Genomic DNA, 18,813 nt, shown 5'->3' with positions numbered 1-18,813 from the left:
ATAGTCTAAAGAGAATATCAAAAGCGTATTTAAACCTTAAATATAATTTGTACATTTCATGTAACCCTGTGTCAAAAATCACTCATAATGTTGTGGTGTTTATTGGGAATATATAGTTAAATGTTTAATATGCCTTGCTGTGGTCATTAACATGCCACTGGAATTAATGGACTAGCTGGTTGAGCCACATTAAGCATACCTGTCATGTCCGTTTCTGGGAACATTATGCATTTTAATGCGTAACTAAGACTTTACATTTTCCTTATGTCCATTGCCTGGACTTTTTATATTATGATTATATTTTATCATTATATAATAATGTATATATTTATTTTAAAATATTATAATATCATAAACAATACATATTTATATTTTTGCTGATACTTGTTTGAATCTCTTCTATTGGAAACTTACAATCTTTTTATATCTTAAGATATAAAAGAGAGATTAAGCACTTTGAAACCACAGACTATATGATCCAGTGGTGGCCTCTCAGTGTCTTGGATCATTCTTATATTCTTCTGTATTGCAACACTGTTATTGGACAGCATAGACAAGCACAGCACAGCAGAAGGTAGCTGCAGAAACATCTGCCTCAGCGTTCAGGCAGGAGGACCTCAGGAGGTGCTAAAAAATAAATGCAAATTGAAAATGCAAATTTCTTCACTGCCAGTAATATGGCTTGAAGATTATAATGCATCGTTGGAATAAATATCACCAAGCCTTGTAATTGAGTTTAGATTTATGAAATAAATACGATAATATTTTTTGCATATGATATTCTTTCCTCTAAGAGAAATTGTGAAATACACTGTACAGTTGTTAGACATCTGAACATATTTTTTAGACAGTTGATAGATCTGGAATAAATGGCATGTGGACAAAAAGTCTTTCATCTGATTAAGTAATCATTATAATGTGTTTAATAGGTCTTAACAATACTTAATGCATAATTATGCATAATTATGTTATTACTTTGTATTAACGTGACCATCTGTCCAACTATTACTTCATTGCTGGTTCGAGTGACTTAGTACATCTGAATGTGAAAGTGAAGTCATTGTGAAACACAGCACAGCACACGGTGCACACAACAAAATGTGTCCACTGCTTTTAACCCATCACTCTTGGTGAGAGGTGGGCTGCCATGAAAATCACCCGGGCAGCGTATGGGGGATGGTGTTTTTGCTCAGTGGCATCTCAGTGGCACCTTGGCGTATCGGGATTCGAACCGGCAACCTTCTCATTACGGGGCCATTTCCTTGACCACTATACCACTACTGCCCCCAATGTTATATTTACAGAATTTATCAGCATTTTTCATAGTATAGCATAATATAGCATTTATCATAATATATTACATTTTGTGCTTTAAGTTGGCGCTGTACCTTGCAGATTGATGAATGCATAGTGAAAAAAAAACATCATTTTAAAAAGCATCTCATCTGATCGTTGCACTTGCCTGTCGGCTGTATTTGGGGTGTTATAACGCCTGCGCACGCCCACTGGGGAAGCCCCGCCTCTTTTACCTTATATGGCGACTGTGGTGAGCGTTGATTGACAGCGCGCAGCAGCTGCTGGGCTGCCGAGACATGGCGGAGCGTACACTTTGATAGGGGGGGGGACGCCAGGAGAGTTACCTTAGTTTTCGCTGCGGCTCGGGCGGCACACGCCGATGGGAATGGCTGAGAAGTGATGCGGGACGCGGCCGGCCGACCCTCCGCCGGAGCAGCGACAGAAAATGGGCGAAGTTGCCCCGCGTAAGTGAGCTGGCAGAATGCATCGCTGTTTAGTGCCGTCAACAGCCTCAGGCAACAAATATGGCTCCTTGTGCCTTTTTTGCATTTCTAATAAGGGACCGGCGCACTGAGCCGCCCAGTGTCATGGCTTTAGTGGCGTATGTCCACAAGTGACCGCCGAGGAGAAACTTCGTTACCGGGGCTAGTTATAGCGTTAGAGTCGAGGGGGGAACGGGCTCTCCAGCGATAGCAGGCTAGCTAGTTAGCTACGGAACTGCAGGAACTGCAATGGAGCCAAAGCACAAAGAGTTGTTAGACCAGTGCCACCAGAACTTGCTCAAGTCCATCACCGATGCCGACCGGCTGATAGAGCTGCTGGCCAAATCCGGGACCCTCAGCCAGCGGGAGCGCTTCGAGCTGGACCACTGCTCCTCCAGCCCGGAGAAAGTGGAGCAGCTCCTGACGATGCTGGTGAACAAGGAGACCGACCATTTCCTGGACCTGTGCGTGGCCCTGGAGAAGACCTACCCTCACCTGTACTCTGTCCTCTTCACCAACGGCGGCGGACCCGTGGACCACTCTGGTGAGCCAGCAGCATCTGCATGAAGCTGTGCATGCAGAAGCTGTGCATGTGGTCCATCATGCCACTGGACTGCATGTGCAGTTGCATGATTAAATTGCCCTAAAACGTTCTGGATGTGTTTGGTGTATGATTATCCAAGAGATGCGTTGCATAAAATGGAGATCCCTGTGTGACCTTATCATTTGTTAGGGCTATCAACAGACCTGCAGCAGCCGCACGAGCTCATCAATGCCCTTTGAACCTACAAAAGCGTCTTGAGTTAGTCTTTGCAAGCCTACCCAGCCTACGGTGCATGCAATACTCTCACCATATACTGTTGAAATGCGAGTTCAGTAACTGCTGGAGTTCAGTATGTGGCATCACGCGGAGCAGGCAGTGCCGTTTCTTAGGAGCTTTGTAACGGGTCACGTATTTGGTTGCGTCTTGATGTTTGCTAGTTTTATGGCCGTGTTTTCCAGGCTGCGAACACTAGCCTCTTCTATGGGGACACCCCGAGTCTTCTTGTTATGTAACTAAGGCTTAAAGAATTCCCTCTTGTGTCTTTGAGGGTCTCCCCACAGATTTCCTCCCGTTGCAATCTTTCACGTGCTGCACGTTTTGCTACAACGTGTAAGGAGTCTGCTAATTTTTTCAGTGTTCTTTAAAACCTGAATTAGATTAATCATGTCAGTTCCAGTGTTTTGTCTTGACCTTATGGATATACAGCATGCACATTTTATAATTATTCCGCCCTAGTGTTCTATCTGACAGGGAACCATTTCGTTCAGAACTGGAGCTTTCCCTACACGTGCACATACTACACTGCCTGACTTGTTTCCATGGAAACCTCCTTGCCACCATACCGTTATATATCAAACCCGAGCACGTGTGCATATTCTTTAATGTGCATAATGGGAATTTCTAATTAATAAAGGAATACATCTATCTTTGCCATGTTTTATGGATGTTTATTCTGGTTCTTAGATGGTGCACATAGGCTAGAAAACCAGTCTCAAATAGAACACACAAATAAAATATTTTATGCTGTTTTATTATTGTAATTTAAAACAAAATTTTCTTGCTTTGGAAAGTACCTGATGACATGCAGGGCTGTGATTGGGAACAGAGGAAGGGCAGATGTGTGCCCGTGGCTTTAATTCTTACTGATGGAAGGTGCTTCTATTAAGGCTGTTTTACACTGAGGAATGATTGAATGTAAAGACAAAGATAACGGGTTTTCCTCACACATGCACACACACACTTGTAAAAAATATGCCTATGTAAAACAGGAGGCTTTGTTCTTATTTCCTCTGTTGCATGCGTGTGATCCCAATGCTAATGCATTTTATTCTAGCAGTTGAGTGGTTATTCATTTTCTTTGGGCAATCCGTGGTGGTGCATCGCAGCAGGATTACGGCCTTCCATGCTCTAAGCCCTTTGTGAGATGTGAATTATCATGCTCCTGCACAAATCTGCATTTCTGCTCATGGTTCAGGTTAATTCAGGTTTAGGTTGAAGGCTGTGTAATAATGTAGATTTTATTTTATTTATTTTTGCTTCTCTCCCCACCCTCTTCAAAATGAAGCACTTCATTATCTCCCTGGCTGAGATTCGGCTGAGGCGATTATTGCGTTCAAACGCCCGGGTGAGAAACTGAGGCTTGACTCCCTCCAGGCAGCGAGCTGGCGGATGGCGAGGCTGTGAGCTCGCTCGCTCGCTCGCTCGTGAGATGAGTTACGTTGATAGGAACCTGCTCTGGAGCCGTTTTCTCTTGCTGTTCCCCTCCCGACCACCCTCCCTGTCATCCCTGACTCTCTGGCCATTTTCGCTGCCAGGGCCTCCTCTCCCCCAGCAGACAGCAGTGGAGGAGGGGCGAGCTTGGCTGCTTCAGAACAGGCCACATGCTACTCTCAAGCTCCCGCTCACCACTCAATATGCTGCCTCCTGGAACGGCAGAGTGTGATGTTGACAGAACACGTTTATTGACAGATGCCTGATGATAACCTTGAAACCCATAAATTGTCAGCTAACCAGTCATCAGCTAGCTTTAACCGTGATTGGGTCCTTGTCATGGGGCTCCCCTTTAGATCACGTGCTAATCATGATTTTTGCCACTGGCAATAATTGCACAGATGAATGCTTGTTCAACTAGCCATACCTCCTTCAAAAAGAACAATTTGAATAGTTTTTATTGATTGTGAAACAGCCTCAGTATTAAAGTCCTGCATAATTTAGCAGCGTTTTGTAATAATTCTTACCACAATTGCATGCGTTGGTGTTCCCAGCACTTAAATGATATAAATGTAGTAAATATATCAGACGCCCTAATCCAGAGTGATTTATAATCAATAGTTACAGGGACAGTCCTCCCTGGAGACAGGGTTAAGTGTCCTGCTCAGGGACACAACGGCAGTGGGGCAAGTGGGGTTTGAACCTGTAACTTCGTGGTGTTCCGGTTCATACGCGTGTGTATTACGCACCAGGCTACTGCCACCCTCTTCTAGTAGTGTATTTGTTCTATACAAATGGGAGAAAAAGGTGTGAATCTGAAAAAAGCCGATATTTCTGCTATATCCCAATAATGCTGAATAATGAAATTGCAATGTAAAATAGTGTAATATTTTTTGCTGCCATAATGTAAAATTAGTGGAGCAAACATTGCCGGAAATAAGATGGGTAATTTGAGGATTCTTGCTATTTATTGTGTGTGTATGTGCGAGTGTTGAACCAACAAACCCATCAGCCCATACAGTAGCCATGACATTGATGGAAATGCAAGGGGGGTGGCAGTTAAATGATGTCTCTGGGGTCCACCAAGCACAGCTGAAGTCATGGAGGTGACCTATAGCTAGATACTACACCGCCCCTCAGCGTGGGGCGGTCGTGACGAATGGCAATATCTCTGCGCTTATCAAGTCCCATTTAAATAAGCGAACCGCTTGTTCCACATAGAGCAGTTTTCCATACTGGGCCGACTGCTTGCTCACTGCATGCAGTCAGATGGAGAGGCCAGAGCACAGACAACAGAGCTTTTGTTTTAGGTTTATCCACCCACCCACCCTCCCCCCAAAGTGCGTACTCAGCAGCTTGGCCTGTTTACGGACCGTGGGGGCTGTCAAGCTGCATCCGAATGGATCACTCTGGCAGATGGAGTGAGTTATGGCCTGACTGGGTGTCACAGGAAGTGCTCTGCCTTAAATAGCCTCCAGAATCTTTACCCAGAGGGCATCATACTGTTCTCAGGGTTATCGTTTTTATGCTGCGTATGCCCTAATGCTTCAAGGTTGGAGGCTAGAAGTTGCTGTAGTAAGACCAGTATTTAAGCATTTTACTTCTGCAGACACAGAGATGTTCATGCCAGAGACGGTAGCCGCATGTCAGCGGGCAAATCCTATAAGGGCGTAACATTGCCGTCTTTCTCCTGATGTTAGTAATGTTGGGGAAAATGTTGATGCAAGTACATCAACCAGACTGAAAATTCATATTTCAAGTGTTAAAGAGGAGCTTGGAAATTCATTGTTCCGTGCTTTCCCTCTGTGAAGACAATCCTACTTGCATCCGTGCAGTGTTTCGGTGGATCCGGGGGTGGGCTATTCTATGTGCAACATTATCTGGCAAGAGGCGGTACCATCAGAAAGGGCTTCGTTACAATTTACACATGTTCCCAAGCTTCTTAATTATGGTGCAAGGAACAGGAAATGCCACGGTGTAAACACTGCTTGTGAGGAAATGGAAATAAATGGAGTTGCACTACCCCTAATTTCAGCTTTTTTTTTAGGGGGAGACGGGGAGGGGCTGTGCTGACATCATAATGAGAGGTTGATCCAAGCTGACACCGGGCCGCATGTTAGTGATGCTGTGAATGCATGTCCTCAATTTGCGGTGTAGGGGGTTGGTTGGATGTCTGCAGCTTAACTCTCATCAAACAGCATTTAAGCATAGGCTTTAACGCTGCACGTCCGCGATTTGCTGTGGAGCATGATCTGAGTGGCCGTGAGATTCGTCCGATGTTTCTTTTAGATCAAAGAAATGTCTATAAAGTCTATAAATGTCAAATGATATCTGTATGATGATTGAGTGATATAAGATATGTCTGTTATACATTAAGCAGTAATAAGATTTTTATTAATGCATTAGTTTTTTTTTTCTTAATGCTTCATGTTGGTGTGATAATGTAGAATAGACAGTGCAAGGCAGTGGGTTAAAGTTGAAATTGACGTTTAGTGTTATGACCTCCATAAAATGCAGACAATTAATAAGCTGCCCATTTGGCTAATTGTTTTTGCCACAGATGCTGGTCATTACAGTTGTGCAGCTGCACTCATCACTATTTGCAGCTGGATACCTTTGGATGAGCCTTACGGCACAAGCGTTGTCTGCATAGGACAGTGCTGCTTTCTACTTGGCACCGTGTGGAAGAGACAGGAAGACCAAACCACCCCCCAGCGGCCCTTTTCTGTTTGCTTGCATTAAATTGCTGCAACCCAGCGGCTTTTACAATGTGCACTGTAGTCTTTAGGCCTTGGACTGTTTATTGTCCTGTGAACCTGTTTTGGTTTTATTTTTACAAATTGCATTGAAGCTACATTTACAGATATGGTGTAATTATGGCTACTCTGTGTCGGTGAAGACACTGATTTAACTAATTGCTTTGTGGTTTAACGTTGCTGTCGGGTGAAGTGCCCACAGTGCAGGATGTGGTGATGCGGTCACAGTGGTTGGGAGAAATATTATGAAAAAATGTTATCACTAGATCAGCGCTGGATGGAGAATTTTAAAAGAAACGACCCGTCTGGGATTTAGGAAATTAGGAAGTTGTCCCACCCCCAACCGTGGGGCCCTCTTAACATTTAGACTGCAATCAGTTCCGAATCTAAAAGGGTCTTGGACGCACAATTAGATGCAACCTCCAGCAAACACAGTGAGTGATTCTGAGCTTAGCCACACAGACTCTCTCTCCCCATTCAGCTTGCGGTGATCTTCTGAACTACAGTAAACAGTGGCGCATCACATGACCAGCTGTGGGCCGTGATTGGCCAACGCCTCTGAACCCTGCCCTGGGTGCCACAGCCCTGCCATCCGGGACTCATGGGAAAGTGTCTCTCTGGCGGAAACAAAGGGAGTCTGAGGCATGCGATGCCACTGCTGCTCCTGAGGCACACTGCTTTCTGTCTCTCGGCTGTCTGCGGCGGGAGGAGGAGGAGGAGGGGGCCTTCGCACTGGGCTCACTCCAGATTTAATCAAACAGCAGAGGCTCGTACAGCAGAGCAGGAACCCTGCCAGAGTCCGTTTGATTTAGTAGCGCCGAGATGTGGGTAAACAGAATGGTTTGTCAGGCTCCCCTCTCTCGGCGCCACATCGGGAGCATGGGAGCCGAGCTGACACTTAGTTAACACGGACTAGCAGCTGAGCTACAAAATCTGTGTCATTTATTGAGTTGCTGAAGAGGACATCTGATCAGATTACCGCCACTTGATAAGATTCAGGGATAACACGGGAACTCGACACAAAATTCTACCCCTTGGATATACTTAGGCCATGTGTTTTTGTATTTATTATGAAAGCCTTAAGAAGAAGACTTGGACTCATTCATTATTCAGCTTGTTCCATCAGCCTGAACCCGCAGCCACTCCTTTGGAGAGGACAGCTTTAGCGTGTTCCTCTGCCGGCGCTCTTTTGTTTCGTCGTTATCATTTATTTATTTCCCTCCTTGCAACGGAATGCAATATTTTTTTTATTATGTCCCTTTCTTGCGAGGGGGGGATAAAACAATAATAAATAATAAACTAAAGAACTGAGACATTTATTTGTCATTTTAGGCCAGAGTTTGAACCCCGAGATCAGCCTTTGTTATAATTTTGTTTCCATTGCATTAAATTTAATTATCATCCCTTCAATTCCAGTAAAGACAAGCACCTTTGGGGGGGGGGTGTCCTTGTCTATATATATTGTGACTGCATCCTACACCCCGATCGTCAACACGAATCCCGGAGAGTGAAGGCGAATGTCGGAGGTAATCACTTCTGGCCTGTCCTGTCAGACGGGAGGAAGCGGGTCTGGTTGGCAGTGGTGACGTTATTGACACTGTCAGCACATTTGAAAAGGATTGGCGGTCGAGCTGGTGTTAATGAATTGGCAGGTGATGAGAGGCTTCTTTTCTTCTGCTTTTCTAAGTCCTCAGTCGTTCTACTTCTTCCAGCACCCACAGGAGATGCAACGTTTGTGATTCTCTCCAAGTATTTTCATATATTCTGATCTTCGCCATTATATAACCTGCATTGCGTCTTCTGATTTGTTGTGGGAACAAGCCGCGGTTTATGGAACACTGGACCTGCCTTTCTAAAATCCACAGAAATAACTCACACTGCAAATATGACCTTTTTTTGGGCTGTGAAGAGCGTTTTTTTTTTTTCCATCCCACTGTTTATTTTTGGTGTCTTATAATGGCGCAAAAATCAAAGCAAACTACCATTTTGGTGATAAAGACAGATCAGATGAGAAGGGTCTCCAGGCAGGGGCGACAATGCTAATTAGACCTGTCCCTTTCCACTACCACTACAGGCCTATCATTTGGACCCTGCAGAGAGACATGCTTCTCATGCTGGCAGTAGGGCTTTTTTGGGCGGTTGTCAGTGGAGTCATGGTAAATAAATGGGTTCCTCACAAGGGCATGTAATTACTTCCCACATGCTAGAATTTGTATCGTCATAGACCTGAAAGATTTGGCTGGTTGAAAATGGTACTTTATTTAGTTTGTATGTAATCAAATACACATAATTGAATGACGTTCTGCTCATGAGTCATGAAATGTGTTAGAGCAGCTATGTTCCTAACCCTGTACTAGAGTTTAAAGGTCCCCTGACACTAGTCCCCCTAGCCTGTCTATGGTCTTGCAGTGGCCAGAAATGGCGATGGGTGTAAAGAGTGCTTTGGTCATTCTGCTTCACCATTCAGAGAGTGGCCGCTCAGATGGTTTGATCTGGAATTTGTCCCCTTATGTCGTCACAAGGGGATACTTTTTTTTTTCCTGGAAAAATGCTGACGCGACAATCGTTGTATTTGGCGAATGGTGCTGATGACATCATTTCCGCAAATGCCCGCTCACTTCTATAGGCCGCTCACCTCCTCGTCCCGCCTCTCTCCTCCTCATTAGCATTCACAGCTACAGACACATAAACGGTGCGTCCTGGGGAAATCGAATTTTTCGCTAAAAGTGGCTGTGAAAGAGACTTCAGATACAGTATTAGGGGACCACTCCTATATAAAAAGTCCTATATAAAAGCAAAAATAATATTCATGTCAGGGGACCTTCTAATACTAAAACATTCTGGATAAAGCCACATTTTAATTTATACTGGATGCCGGTTTCTTATTACTGTGGTAGTACCCAAAGTGGGTAACATGCTGTGAAACAGAAGATCACAGGTTCAAACCCTACTTGCTTCCATTGTTTCCCTGAACAAGACATTTAACCTTGAATGGGTCTGTCCCTGTAACTACTGATTGTAAGTTGTTCTGGATAAGGGCGTCTGATAAATGCCACAAATGTAAATGTAATTACCCATTTAATCCACCTGAAGAGGTGAATACTATGATTTCAAATCATCAAAAAGTAGCTATAGCTTTTGCTTGGTTAAATGCTGTTTTGTTTTCTGCAGAGCAGTTCATTAAACACTAAATGCTATTGATTAACCCTGATGTTTCACACTAGTAATGGGAGGTAACGCTGTGCTTAGGCATACTGAACAGCCTCAGTTTATATCCATTTGACTTTTTCACACTTTTTTTTTCACCCTCCTCTTTAGGTTCAACCAACAGTGTGCTGTCCACCATGCCATCAGACTCCGAGAGCAGCAGTTCTCTCAGCAGCGTGGGTATGTTTGAGACATGAGAACCAGGCATATTAACTGTAGGGCTCTACAATATAACAATAACTTAACACAAGATTATAATTTTACTTGGTCATCCTTGAAGATTTTTAAAGTTTGTATGAGCTATAACATTTTTCAATCTTCAACAAATACATTTGTAAAGGATGGACTCTGGTTCCAGTGTGAAAATGAAATGAGTGTCATTATGATATACAGCACAAGGTGCACACAATGAAATGAGCCCTCTGCGTTTAACCCATCACCTTGGTGAGCAGTGGGTAGTCATGAAAGGTGCCCGGGGAGCAGTGTGTGAGGATGGTACTTTTTGTTCGTGTCCACCTGCTTCCTTACCCGCTAAACCACCACTGCACACCGTTTGTTGAAGTGTCTTCTGTTATATGTGAGAGTGATGGCTGGGCATTGCTGCTTCACCTGCTCACTCAGCCCATCACTACTTTAGTGACTCAGCACTCTTACATAAATCTTTGCCAAGGATGAGCACGTAACTCCTGGTCGGGAGGCGGCATTGAATAAAGGACGAGTCCCCAACATCAATTGATGAGTGCTGATGCTTTGGTGCCTCACTTTTACTCATTAGCTACTATAGCTACTTTGCTACTTAGCTACTTTGAGAATAAATTGTTGATTTATTTTTTTTTAATTCATTGTGATTCGAAAGTACAAGAATACAGTGCAGAAAATAGTTAAATGACATGCATGACTGCAACTCCCAACTCTAGCCTGACTGCCATTTGGTACCGAGATGAGTTCCTCAGACCCCTTGTGAGACTATATGAAGTGCGGTTGGCTCCTAAAGCATACTTTACTTTACTTTACTTTACTTTATTTAGCAGACGCTTTTATCCAAAGCGACTTACAAGAGGAAGACACCAGCAATTCTCGTTCGATTTCTATAGAATATTGAGTTTACAAACTAAGAGCCCTGATAAGGCTCAAACTTGTCAGTGAAAAGCATGCTCAGAGATTGTTAGGTGCTAGACGAAGAAAAATTATAATGTATTTATACATTTTTGTATTGTTTGTGCAATGTGTACGCATGTGCGTGTGTAAGTGTTAGATTTGTCTGTAATATTTTTTGAACAAGAGGGTTTTCACCTGCTTCTTAAAAGTGGTGATAGTCTCGGCTAGTCGTGTGGAGGAGGGCAGGTTGTTCCACCAGCCAGGGACAACAACGGAGAACAGAGATGATTGGAATCGGAGACCCCGTGAAGAAGGAATTTTTAGTCTCCTTTCATTTGCTGATCTGAGAGAGCGTACAGGAGTGTAGCTAGGTAGTATTGTATTGATATAGGAGGGTGCAGTTCCATTTACAGCCCTGTAGGCAAGCATCAAGGATTTGAACTCAATGCGAGCAGCTACCGGGAGCCAGTGGAGGGATGTAAGAAGAGGTGTAACATGGGTGTATTTTGGCTGATTGAAGATGAGACGGGCTGCCATATTTTTGATCATCTGTAGTGGTTTTATGGTGACTGCAGTTGCCCGGAAAGATCAGAATCTTGGTTTTTGATAGATTGAGCTGGAGGTGTCGCTCAGACATCTATGCCGATATGTCTGAGAGGCAGGCCGAAATTTTTGTTGCTATAGTAGCATCTTCTGGTGGGAATGGGACAGATAGAGCTGGGTGTCATCAGCATAAGAGTGATAGGAGAAGCCATGTGATTGGATGATGTGACCAAGTGAGCGAGTGTATATTGAGAATAGAAGGGGGCCAAGGACAGAGCCTTGTGGAACCCCTGTGGTTACCCATTTACATTTACAGCATTTATCAGACGCCGTTATCCAGAGCGACTTACAATCAGTAGTTACAGGGACAGTCTCCCTGGAGCAATTTTAGGGTTAAGTGTCTTGCTCAGGGACGCAATGGTAGTTAGTGGGATTCGACGCTACGTTGCGCCACTGACAGTCCAGGAGTTGGCGGACTCTTTAGTCTAGTTCAGGGAGGAGGTCCCTCAGGAGACCATCCAGCACCTCATCAGGAGTCCCCAGGGGGACTGTCCCCTGTAACTACTGATTGTAAGTTGCTCTGGATAAGGGCGTCTGATAAATGCCATAAATGTAAATGAGTATGTCCAGGCGTTGTAGGGAGGTCATACAGGCACACACTACTGAGCCTCGTTTTGACTTGTTTAAAGGACATTACATCAAAGTTGGATCACACTGTAGTGTGGTTCTCCACTTTAATTTTGAGTGTGCCTCCAAATCCAGACCTCTTTTGGTTGATTAATTTCATTTCCATCAGTAATATTTGTGTGATTTTGTTATCAGCTCATTAGGGTTTATATTTTTATAAGGCCACCACTGCCCCAACATTTTTATGTTCCATTTCATTTTTTTTAGCAGTGTACAAAACCCGTGAACTAGGGGTTAGTACTTTTGGTTTTAATTCCTAAATTCTGATGCATAATGAATACAAATTGAATAGTGAAATGTTTAATTCACCCCCGAAAAAACTAAAGATTCATTACTCAAACAGGAAGGGGAACTGTTACTATTTATTTATTTATTTATTTATTTATTTAGGTCTGATTATCAGACCTCCATTAGAGCCCTTCCCTTTCCCATGTTCCCATTCAAATCTGTAGTCATTTGTAAAATATTTTTTACCAGATTGTGATGGCAGAGGGCAAAAGATTACAGAGGATTTTTTCTTTTTTTAAATCCCGTCATTTATGTAATGTTTGAATATCAATATTTGTTATGACTTTCCCCATTGTAATGACTCCATGAGTCTCGTAATGTCAAGGGCTGGTAAATTATTTTAGCAATATTATTAATTTTTTCTTTATCTCAGTTACATTGTCCTTTTTTCACCCCATACCTGATTCGTCTTTGAACTGGCATTGCCCTCGGTGAAGTGCTCACTATTGCAGGTACCTCTGATCAAGCCTCATCCCCTCCGCCTGCCCTCAGCGACAACCGGCAGAACAGTGAGAGCCTGGACACCATCCTGTTCCAGCTGAGGCAGGTGACCAGGGAACGCGACGAGCTCCGAAAACGCCTGGCACTGGCATCACCTGGCACCACCTTTGATGACTGCCGGTACATTTTCTTAGCATACTGATTGAAAATATTGGCATTAGTTCTGAAAAAGTATTTTTGCAGTACATTTTTGTCATCATTGTCATCATTGGCTTTCCTAAAGGCCAAATTCCAAAGCGAGTCATGACTACGAGCGTCTGAAGATGCAGTGCATGAAGGCCATGGCCGACCTGCAGGCGCTGCAGAACCAACACACCAAGGTGCTGAAGAGGTGTGAGGAGGCAGCCAAGGAGGCAGACTTCTACCAGTGAGCACACAGTTCTGTCTCACACTCACACTTATTTGGATGTGTGTAAGCTTGTCATCTATTGCTGTTTCACATTTTGTTTTTGACTTAACACAGTTTAGGTAATTGATGTATTATGAAATGATCATGATATTATGTTATTATATGGAATGGAAAGATAACAGGCCTAGTGTAAAATTCAAGTCAGTCTGAAGTAGTGTCTTGCAGGTATGGTCTACAGTAAATGTGTGGTAGATGCCACGAAGCCTGATATCTTCTAACAAATTGTTTGGTTTGTTTAAAAAAAAACGTCCTACATTTCTCCAAATATGGTATAGGTGTTTTTTTAGGAATGTTCTTTTCACTGTTATCCCTTGCTGATGGTTCTGTCCTTATTGATGGATGATTTTTCCATTCTTGCAAAGTGCAGTTCTGCACAGACTGTAAGCCATCATACGAGGACCTTGCTTGTGGCTTTGCCCCTGCACACATGTGCAATGGGCACACAGGATCACAGGATGGGGCAGATCAGGGGATTAATACTTTCTCTCTGTAATTACATCCACAAATGTCCATTGGTTTGCTAATCACCTCACTAGAAGCTGTCTGGGTTTTACTTTCAGATGCATCATGGTTGGGTGCGAGCTGAATCCTAAAACAACTTAAATCTGATCATAAAACTGCATGCGGCACTTTTACTTAGTGTCCTCTTTCATCAGTGTCCACTTTCATGTGGATGCTAATATTCCATTAAAAGTCAAGCCAGGTCTAAAATGACTTAGCATGATGAAAATGCATCTTCCAGTCTGGGTTATTTTAACTCTCAAGAAAAGCTAAAAAATGCTTTGCCATTTTTGGCAAGCTTTGTAGATCTCTCAACATCATTCCACATTTAATATAGACATCCAGTTACATGTAATTGCTGAATTGGAATGTATGTTGAATAAGGGCAGTAATATCTGTAGAGTGTTTGTGCCAGCAGTCATATGTGTGTGTGTGTGTGTGTGTGTGTGTGTGTTTGGTTAGCATGCTGCACAGTCGTCTGCTAGGTGACCAGTCCCAGCTGAAGGAGGAGATGGACCTGATGAAGCAGGACAACAGTAATCTGGTTCGGGAGCACAACCACCTGAAACAGAGTTGTGAGGAGCTGAAGAGGCTCCGCGCAGAGGACCAGAAAGAGGTGGCTGACCTCCGCCTGCAGCAGCAGCAGGTACCCGTTGGCGTTGCCCCAAAGCATGTGTGCGTTCACAATCAGTGCACTCTTAATTATTGAAATGTGAACATAAATGCAAAATCATTCAGTTCTAGATGAAAATACATTTTTATATAAGTTATTGTGATTTAAGTATATTAATCATTTTATCACACACACACACACACATATATATATATACACACACACATACAATTTTCATTCAAATATTAAATGAATAGCCATTATTTTGTTTTGGTTTGTCTTTGTTTGGTTACTATTTAGTTATGTTAGTCTCATCATCTTATCTTAACAAGTATGTAAAAATGATTGTGGTCATTGGGTAAGAATTGTTGTCAGATCTAGCGTAGTGGATCAAGAGTATGGATAAACCTAGAATGCATTTTCTGGATTGGATGTGTGTGTTACACAAGTGTGTGAGATCGATTGCCCATGAGAGGACAGATTCTGAGTAATGGGGTTAGGAGCAAGGGAGAGATTTTAAAATGCTTAGTGGTGTTAAGCTTTCTTTGTTTAACACCGTACCAGTGGTTTTTTTTTTTTTTTTTTTTGGTATTATTTATTTTATTCCGCCCTGGGGTCTCTGCTGTGTAGCCGCCAGGGTTTGGTCAGGCCAGAGGCAGTTGTTTGATTACAGTCTTCAGCAGAATGCTGCTGAGAGCATTGTAGACTGCTACGCTGTGACCCGTCACTTGTGGCAAGCCTGTCATGTGCACCCCAGGGATCTGGAGCACAGATGGAGGGGCTGCGGGAGCATTGCAGACAGGGCGCTTTTCCCCCTCATCTCCTCCTCCTTCCACAGGAAAGGTCAGTCAGTCAGGTTGAGCGTTCTGTGACTAATGTAAAGGGCATGGAAGGCCCTCGCTGCTACAGTCAATACTGGTTGCTGACGGTCTGTGAATTGGTGTCAGGCAACGGTCAGGTGAGTGAGGAATTACCACAGCTCATGCGGATGTAATTCCTTCTCTTCAGAAGGCAGTGATCGACCTGCAGGTTCTAATCAACCCTGGGTGTCCTGGTGTTTGAGCGAACCTGGGAAATAGTTTGTGCAAACACTTGGATTAATGAATCTGATCTTTAAACATCACGTTTGGGATTACAGTTCGTGCCTTTACATAGTTATATTGATAAGGCACCCCTGTGTGTCACGTCATCGATTACGGTGACTTGTTGTTGCCACCTGCTGTTTGCTGTGGGAAATGTGCAGATGAGACAGGGATTAAAAGCTGATCCTGCCAGTCATTATATTCAAAATTTTTCATATAATCATGTTATGGTCTGGTTTTGATTTATTGTATTTGATATTTTTTTAGAATAGTGTCTCATTCTTATGCATTATTTTATTATTTTATTTTATAACCAAGATTAAAGTCTAAAGGAAACTTGAACCAGTTCCTCCACATTTGGTGAAAGGCTTTATATATACATCACTATCTTACATTTTACGTAATGTCATGTGAACAAAAACTAATAATTATTGTCAAACAGGTAATCAGAGAGAGTGGATCATCTGAAATCCTCAATAAACTCTACGACACCGCCATGGACAAGCTGGAGACTGTGAAGAAGGATTACGATGCTCTGAGCAAGCGCTACAGTGAAAAGGTGGCCAGTCACAACACCGACCTGAGTCGCCTGGAGCAGGGAGATGAGGAGAACAGGAGGCTGCAGAAGCAGATAGAAACAGTAACGAAGCAGCGGGATATGGCCATCCATTACCAGCAGCAGTACTCCAGCTCCATGAGGAGGTACAACCATCTCAGCACTGTTCTGACTGGATGATTGTTGCTTTTATTTACGCTTAACTTGCACATAACCCACAGAGACCTCAAAATTATTTTAGCATAAAATGATGTGCCTTTAAATCATATTTGTATAGCATTGTTTTCTGTATTTAATAATCGTCATAAAATGGATCAGCAGAGCATTATGCAAAATTATTCCTCTCACTCTCTTTGAAGAATGCCCTAGTCTCCCACTGTTTATTGCATGTTTCTTTTTGACTATTTAATTTTTGCATATTTTATTTGACTATCTATAGACATGAATACAGCACACTATACTGCTGAAAACAGTGAATGTTCAGTTGATGCTCTGAGCTTTTAGCTATTTGCTAAAAGCTGTACAACAGTACAAAAGGTACAGTTTGTACTAATAAATGGTTTTGTTTCAGGTTTGATTCTGTGCAGCAGGAACTCAACAAGGTCTCTGCTCAGAACAAAGAGTTGCAGAGGGAGATGGAGCGTTTGCAGTCAGAAGTGACTCGACATAAGAACTTCCAGCTAAAAGCAGCCAAAGATGTGGAAAAGTACAAGGAGGAGCGTGACTCGGTGTTCAACGAGTACAGGCTGATCATGAGTGAAAGGGACCAAGTCATCAAGGAGGTGGACAAGCTGCAGACGGAGCTGGAGGCAGCAGAGGCTCGGCTTAAGAACACCTCCTCTGAGAAGATGGTTGCCAGCGAGGAGATGGAGGCACTCAGACAGGTTAGAGGTGGAGGGACAACTGCTAAGGTCTGGAAAGGGAAGGGCTCTAATGGATGTCTGATTTTTAGATTATTAATGGACATTCAAGTAAGTAGTTTTAAGTTTTTCCACCAACTCCTTGTGCCAAAACCACATAAAAACAGCATCGTAAAAATGTGTATCCTTGTTTTGGTCCAATAATTAGTCCAACTGAAGGTCTGGGTGGGTGGTTAGCCCCTCCTTTTAAATATGGAGTGCAATCTGTAAATTCCCAAAGACGTATGTATTTTAGAGCAGCTCAGAATAACGTGCCCATGTGTCTTTAATCTGCCTGGCTCTACAGGAGCTGAACTCTTCACTGGTGGACCGGGACCGAGCTATCTGTGAGCGAAACGAACTCCTGGAGAAGTACTGCCACGAGGTGAAGGACAAAGCTGAGACACAGAAGGAGCTGAGCCAGGCCTGCAAGGACATTGAGACCGTTCGGGAGGAGAGGGATGTGGCACGCAAAGAGCGAACTGAGGCCATCATACAGAGAGACCAGCTACTGCGCGAGTATTATCAAGCCAGACAGGTACTCTTTACATCTGGTCAGCCTTTTCATGGTTCAGAAAAATGTGAACCAGTCGGCCTGTATACTGCATTAAACATAGGCTTTTTTTCCATCTCAAGTTGGTAGATTTGAGACTGAGCGACGGCACTCTTAAAAGCCAAGTTATATTAGTTTTTGTCGGAGAAGTGCATGCAATGGAGTAGAAAAAGCTCTTGTCCTTACCCCGATGTTTATTTTGAGCTTTCGGCCATGGTGCACTCTGTGCTCTACTTTGCAGTAGTGCCAGAGTTGGCAGCGGTTAATGGGCCATGCCGGCATGAGTTTGATAAAAGAATTCCCCCTAAGCGCTTCCCCTTCCAAGTGAAATGAAATATTCAGCATCTCTTTTAGGTGGTTAAAACTGCTATTGCATATTTCTAGGTGGCTGTATCAGGGTTACATTGAGTTGGGAGAGGCTCCTTTTTTACAACTCGCTGCACCCATTCTTGTCCATTTAGCCATTTCATACAAGAAACCTGACCACCTTGTTAATTCATCAAGGTGAGACTCATTTATCACGTCCATCTATGGAGAACATGCAGAATCTCTCAAATGTGGGAGTACCACTCACATTTCAAATGTATACATTTGTATATTTGATTCATTTACAGTGTTCTTTCTGGAAAATCCCCCAAATCTGTCTAATTAAGACTTCCAATATTAGGCATATATAACATTAATTTAGTTTTATAATACTTTATATAACTAATACTTTTAGTTCTGGTTTTATGATTCTGTTAGGGTATGGGTCTGTCTTCCAATGTGTGTGACTGCAGAGTTGAGTGTGGAAACAGGCACATGCTCGTAAAATGGCTGTATCCATTTTATATATCCTCTTCACTTTCTGTCCTAAGACTCTGTGATCCATAGATGCTGAATATAAGTCTGCAGATAAAACAGTACTTTGTGCTTTCACCTCAAGGTCCAAATGTTAAGAATGTCATTTGAGTAAATCCATCAGATTTTTGTTCCCTTACCCACAATATCAATATGCCAAACTGCATTGATATAGCAGCAGAAATGCTTGTGCCTGTCTTGGTTTTTCTGTTTTCCTGACAACAGCCCTGTTTGTCATTGGTTAGTTT

General features: G+C 43.1%; 1 protein-coding gene across 3 annotated transcripts in view; it reads left to right on the top strand.

The window, feature by feature from the left end:
- The first annotated feature begins 1,563 nt into the window (after positions 1-1,563).
- dlg5a (discs, large homolog 5a (Drosophila)) overlaps positions 1,564-18,813 on the top strand; it is a 35,700-nt gene continuing 18,450 nt past the window's right edge. For 2 of the 3 annotated variants that reach the window (XM_028988345.1, XM_028988347.1), the window contains exons 1-8: positions 1,564-2,322; positions 10,107-10,175; positions 13,064-13,232; positions 13,336-13,479; positions 14,485-14,668; positions 16,160-16,419; positions 16,845-17,157; positions 17,480-17,710. In XM_028988345.1, coding sequence (XP_028844178.1) covers positions 2,028-2,322; positions 10,107-10,175; positions 13,064-13,232; positions 13,336-13,479; positions 14,485-14,668; positions 16,160-16,419; positions 16,845-17,157; positions 17,480-17,710 — 1,665 coding nt within the window. In that variant the 5' untranslated portion in view covers positions 1,564-2,027. The remainder of the gene's footprint in view (positions 2,323-10,106; positions 10,176-13,063; positions 13,233-13,335; positions 13,480-14,484; positions 14,669-16,159; positions 16,420-16,844; positions 17,158-17,479; positions 17,711-18,813) is intronic. The other variant, XM_028988346.1, reaches the window with a different exon arrangement.

This window comes from Denticeps clupeoides, chromosome 8, assembly GCF_900700375.1.
Source record: "Denticeps clupeoides chromosome 8, fDenClu1.1, whole genome shotgun sequence".
In the NCBI taxonomy this organism is placed as follows: domain Eukaryota; kingdom Metazoa; phylum Chordata; class Actinopteri; order Clupeiformes; family Denticipitidae; genus Denticeps; species Denticeps clupeoides.
Note: the sequence above shows the minus strand (reverse complement) of the source record. Positions and strands in the feature narration are given on the sequence as shown.